At 36.0% G+C, this 6542-nt stretch overlaps 1 protein-coding gene across 1 annotated transcript; it reads left to right on the plus strand.

Moving 5' to 3' along the window:
* The first annotated feature begins 2042 nt into the window (after positions 1-2042).
* On the plus strand, positions 2043-3481 carry LOC106778821 (protein ALP1-like). Its single transcript, XM_014666817.1, has 3 exons — positions 2043-2627; positions 2719-2944; positions 3030-3481. The coding sequence occupies exons 1-3, from the start codon at positions 2043-2045 to the stop codon at positions 3479-3481; spliced, it is 1263 nt and encodes a 420-aa protein (XP_014522303.1).
* Positions 3482-6542: the final 3061 nt, after the last annotated feature.

The following is a 6542-nucleotide window of genomic DNA, read 5'->3' on the forward strand; positions in this document are numbered from 1 at the left end:
AGGTGGAAGACGTGTGGTTGTGGAGAGGGGATGATGAAGAAGAAGGAGGCGGATGACGACGACGGATGAAGAAGACGAAGGTTGAAGATGAAGATGGTGTGCACATGTATTCGAATCCAAAGAACGCGTATCCGGGTGGAGGTTTTCTCAAATTTGGGGCAAGTATTCGGATACACTGTTGTTGTATCCAGATATAGTTTTCTTCAGAAATTGCAAAGGAAGAGTATCCGGATAGACCCTGTGCGTATTCGGTTTCAGCCGTTCTTGTTGTTTGCAGTTCTTTGCATGGCAGCCATGGGAGCGTTCCGGTAGCAGTCACCGGTTGGCCAGAGCTTCCTTCCTTGGTCCGTCGCCACAGCTAGCTAGGTGAAATGTGTTTAGGCTCGTGCATGGGTGATGCTACCAATCATCTTCTTCGCTTGGCATGGACGGAGATGACAGAGATCTGGCATGGAGAAGAACACGATGGTGTGTGCGGTGGATGACAGGTTGATCTTGATGGAGATGGAGAGGAGGAGGACGACGGTTGTGTGGAGGTTTAAGGGCAAGGATTTCTGGAAACAGCCGAGAGTAACAGCGAGTTGAACGATTTGGTTTTATTTTGTTATTGTGCCTAACCATTTGTATGTGTTGTAGGTTTTTATAAGCATAATTAAGGTGCATGTACTCAGCTAGAAGTATTTGGTAAGCTAGGAAGGATGTTAGTCATTCAGACGTGCACTAAACATAGTGATATCTTTGTCCACTTTCAATGGTTGAAAAATGTTTGACATGAACTGCATGTTGTTGTTTGAGGCGCTGAAGGTGTTTTCGTTCATGCTTTCCATCGCGAGAAGTAGACCAATTTTTGTTAAGTGCATAAGTGTTTAGGCTCTGTGTCGTGGTTTCTGGATCTGTTCATCTTTCAAAAAACCAAGTTGTAGGCATTTCTTGGAAAAAAATTAAGGTTATTGTCTTTCTTTATTTTTTGATAGACTATTAACTTGATGTGTATTAAAGTGTCTTTGTAATGACTTCAGTTATAGTCTGCAAAAGGTCCTGTAAATGGTGTTAATGACCATAACATTATGTTTATTGAACAAATTATCATGTTGAAGCATCATAAAATAAAAGTTGATTAGTTATTGTATTAATGCAGATGAACAACATGTGTTTCAACATCTAAACCAGTTTATCCTGCAATTGCCTTGTCCACAAAAATATTGTAATTATCAAGCTTTGGAGCAAACTGCCTGCAATCTATATTGTTTGTCTCCTTAAAATTCAAGCCAAAAAAGCCATAGTAATTGAGAAAGGAGTCTCTCCAACCAAAATTAGCAAAGTTACTTCTGGAGGTAGATATTGTACAAAATTTTTTATTTATTTTAAACCATTATATCATATAACATTTTTTTGTCCTTTTTTTTTGACAGGTTCGTTTTGGAATTGTGACTCATTTTATTTGAATATTAGCAATTGAAATTAGTACTTACTAGGATCTTAGTGTGACTGCTTGCTGAGTATTGCTGCAAATCTTGTTTCTAATCTTCCTTCAAAGGTTCATAAGTGTCTTCAAGAGGTATGTTTCATATTAGTATATATAATTATAAATAATGAATGTGTGGTTTTTGTACTTAATATATTTAATGTATTTTGTTTAATTATTATATGAATTGCATGAATATTTTTAATTAGCATATGATTATATGAATATATGAATTTAATATATGATTGTGTAATTGATTTGTGTTTATTAAGTTGTTAAATTAAATGTATTTGGTTAAGCAAATGTAGATGGAAGAAGAATTACGTTTATGAATATATAATTTATTATGGTTATGGTTTTTTATAACTTATTATATGAATATATAATGTATTATGTTTATGTAATGTCATAATGTTTTATGTTTATTTAATGTATAATATTTATTGAATGTTTAAATGTATACTAATTATTTTTTATATGAACATATGATGTATCAATGTATGAATGAGGTTTTTGTAATAAATATATGAATGTATGATTTTAATTATAGTACGTATATTTGGTTAAGTAAATATAGATGGAAGAAGAACTAGATTTATCATATTTGGACTGTGAAGATATAGATGATGATGTGGTTGGCGTAGACTTCAATATTATCTCAATTATACGTCAACACTTACAAATAACCACTGCTTTGGCTGCAGTAACAATGTTATGCATTGTTGGACACGCGCTGAGGATCTTGGATATGTACTCGAGTGATTCAAGTAGTGTAAGCATTTTCCTACCAGAAAGAGATCGTCGTAGGGACAAATTAATGTCATATCTTGTGCACACTAATCGGTGTCGTGACATTATTAGGATGGGTCCAGAGGCATTTATTAACCTTTGTGAAAGAGTAAGATCAACTGGGTTAGTTAAGGACGCTATTCGGTCGACAGTGGAGCAACAAGTTGCTCAATTTCTTCATATAATTGGCCATAATGCTAAGAATCGAAGTGTCGCATTTTTCTTTCATCAATCGGGTTCGACGGTTAGCAGACACTTTCACAATGTGTTGGATGCAGTTATTAGTTTGGAATCTGAATTTCTGATTCAACCCTCAGGAAATTATGTTCATCCATATCTGCAAAACAACAATCGATTTTACCCGTACTTTAAGGTACTCATTTAAAAATATTTGTAGATGTTCTTTGATGAAAGGATGATAAGAAGTATTTTGTTTTAAGATGTCTTATTATTTATATGTTTAGGATTGCTTAGGGGCCATAGACGNTANTCATGTTCNTGTAAAGGTGCCAAGATCTGATGCCCCGAGATTTCGAGGAAGAAAAGATTGGCCAACTCAAAATGTGTTTGCGGCGTGTGATTTTGACATGAAATTCACATACGTTCTTGCTGGGTGGGAAGGCACTGCATCAGATTCAATAATTTTAAAAAATGCTCTAGATCGAGATGATCTGTTGGTTATCCCCCAAGGTCAGTGTCTACATTGCGGTGTTCATGACTAAATACTTGTATATGTCAGTAGTGACTAAATAGTTGTGCATGTGCAAAATTGTAGGAAAATACTACCTCGGTGATGTTGGATTTATGTTGAAAAGCATAGTTTTGACTCCATATAGAGGCGTCAGATATCACCTGAAGGAATATACACGCAGAGGACCACAAAATGCACGCGAGTTGTTTAATCATCGACATTCATCGTTGAGAAATGTTATTGAAAGAAATTTTGGTGTGTTGAAAAAAAGATTCCCTATCATTGGAAGTGGCACTGAACCACACTACGAATTGGAGACGATGACAGAGATTATATTAGCATGTTGTATCTTACACAACTTCCTTCGTAGCGGGGATCATGATGACGAATTACTTCATGAAGTTGATAATGAGTTGAATGAAAGAGAAGACCATAATGTTTCATCGTCTCAAGTTAGGGAAGAGGATCATAGGATGGGTAGTAGTATTAGGGATCCCATAGCAGATCATATGTGGCGAGATTATCAGAACTCTTAGTTATTGTATTTTATTGTGTTTGTATGACTATTTTCATGTTATAAGTATGACAATGAAGATATATTATTGATGTTTACTCTTAATTTCTAACTATTTCGTTTATCAAGTAGGTATAAAATGAATAGAGGTGAGGCAACCGCCACTGAGTCCTCTGCTCCTACCCGAGAGTTTATGAAATTGACTGAGGATATGGACGCACGTCTGCTGCACTGTATGATTGAGGAATCGAGAATAGGTAATAGGGTTGATGGGAGTTGGACATCCCAAGCGTATACTAACATTGTTGATCATCTACATGTCTCTGGGTATGTCGCCATTACAAAAAATAATGTTAAAAACCGTCAGAAAGTCTTGAAAGATAAATGGCGTGAGGTTCATGACCTCTTTTCTGGATTAAGCGGTTTTGCTTAGAACCCCATTACTATGCGATTTGATGCGGAGGACGAAGTCTGGATGGACCTCATTCAGGTATATTAAAATAAATACAAAGAATTTCACAATATTTTATATCACATAATATGAACATATATATTTGTAATGTTTATTGTGCAGTCGAGGCCAACTACTGCAAAGTGGAAGGTGAACAGTATCCGCCATTACGATTTAATGGTGGAGTTGTGGGCTGCAGATCGAGCTACAGGGAGCGGTGTTCAGACCGCTCGTCAAATACGTCGAGGGCGGGATGCGCCTCTTGTTAATGTTGATCTAAATCAGAATATTGAGTACACTCCTGAGCAGCCTGACTGGATGGGGTATATAGACCCAACTCCGCCATCACCTCCTCCCTCAGTTGATGAATATAGTCCAGGTGGGACTCAATCTGTGCCTTCAGTCCCATCCGGTGGGACTTCATCCTTACGAGGTTCGAAAAGGAAGGCAGCTACAATCGATGTTGTTGAATCCCAATTTGAGAAGTTCACTACCAGCCTGGATGGTTTCAAAAAATGTCCTTAGTTCATCAAATGTTCATTTTGGTGTTATTTCTAATGCAGCTGTTGAACAGGTCACAACCATGAAAGAAAGGAATGAAATACTATGTCGCTCCACAAGATATACTTATACAGAATCTGACATTTATAATATGCTGACTGGTATGAACATATCTGATGAATCGCAATTGGACCAATGCTATGACTTCTTATATGAAAAGCCCAAATGTGTTAAGAAGTTGATGGGACTTCCACCACACAAAAGGTGGAATACATTATGTCAAATGTTCTACAGCGGTGATTCTTAGGTTGTATTATGTAACAACTTCTATTACATCTTTATTATGCCATGTACTATTTGGATGTAAATATCGTCGTAGTGTAATTTGGATGTATGACTATTAGACATTATTGTTATGATAATGATGTAATGGTTTCACTGTGCTTGTAAGTATTTTTAATATTGAAAACTTTGTTATCACTAACCTTGTTATTCTACACAATATTGATTTGTTGAAGATTTTCTTAAATGGCCTCTTCATCAACCAAAAGGCCTAGAAAAAGTCGCAAGGGAAAAGAAACTCAAAATGAGGCAGAAGATGCAGCTAATATCAGACCATTTGTTGAAGAACAATTAGATCAGCGTCGTTTTTTCACTCATAGCCATCAAATGGAAAACTATGCAGCTGATTTCTACATTAGGAATATTGTTCTTCCAAAGATAATGAATTTCGAATCATTTGCCGGTTCAAGATTACTTTTCCAACATAATCTTCTATTTCAAGGGGTGGTGGAATTTCTTACATTGCAGGGACCCTTTTATCTAGACTTAATCAAAGTTTTTTACTCAAATCTTAAGATTTCTGGAAATGGATATTTGATCAGTGAGGTGAACAAAAGAAGAATTAGATTGAAATCTGCTGATTGGTTGAATATTGCTAATATGAAATATGAGGGTCAAAAGTTGTCTTTTTCAAATATCCCAGATGACTTTCACTATGATCGGGAGATGGCAGTAGCTACTATGGTTAGACCAGAAATGCAGGGTCAACATGTTAAAACAGTTGGGTGTTTGAATATTAATGATAGACTTCTGCATTATGTTATTGTGCACATGCTAACTCCACGACCTGCAAATTTTGCAAAGTTGTTGCAAGAGGATATCTTCATGATATGGCTGATTAAAAATAATGTAGCTCTCAATTGGCCTCACCACATCATGCAACATATGCTTAAATGCAAGGCCAATGACACACCCCTACCATATGGTGTTCTCATCACAAAGATAATGCAATATTGTGGAGCACATGTTGATGCTGATGCCACCAGTCATATTGGGTCAAGACATCATTTCTCAATTAATTCTTTGAAGAGATTGAACATTGTTAAAGTGAATGGTGTTTGGCAACACGATGATGGCGATGATGAAGAAGAAGACCAACCATAGCATCATCACAACCCTGTGCAACCTCCTCCAGAAATTTCAAATCCTAATATGATGACTCAAATATGGGAGGAGGTACAAGACTTGCAATAGAGAATGCAGGGTATGGAACAAATGCAAGTGCGGGTTGAACGTATTGAAGATAACTTGGCAAACCTATCCCTTGACATGAATCGCCAATTTGCTCACCTTAATCAAAATGTTAATTTAATTCTTCACAATTTAGATGATTAAGTCCATTACTATACTCAGAATGCATTACATGACTTAAGTGTGTTAATTTCACTTATTTGTTTGAAGACTTATGCATTACTTATTTTTAGATGTTATTATCTTTGACATGAATTTTCATACTTTTATTCAATGAAATTAACTACAAAACAGATGGATTCTCGAATCATAGATGAAATCATAGATGAAGTGCAAGAATTAATTAATGAAGGAAGAAGACTATCTGCTACTATTGAACGACTAACAGAGGTCGTGGAGCGTCAAAATTCCCTATCAAATGCTACTATTGAACGACCTAATCCAACAACAGAAGAAATTCGAAACTTATTACAGACTATGAACATTGAAGATCAAAATTTATTCAGACAATACTTCGACTTTTTATCTTCGNANNCATCCTATACAAGACGTCTAATAGGGATGCCGCAACAATATCGTTTCAATGCATTGCAACGCT

This window comes from Vigna radiata, unplaced genomic scaffold (assembly GCF_000741045.1).
Source record: "Vigna radiata var. radiata cultivar VC1973A unplaced genomic scaffold, Vradiata_ver6 scaffold_184, whole genome shotgun sequence".
NCBI lineage: Eukaryota > Viridiplantae > Streptophyta > Magnoliopsida > Fabales > Fabaceae > Vigna > Vigna radiata.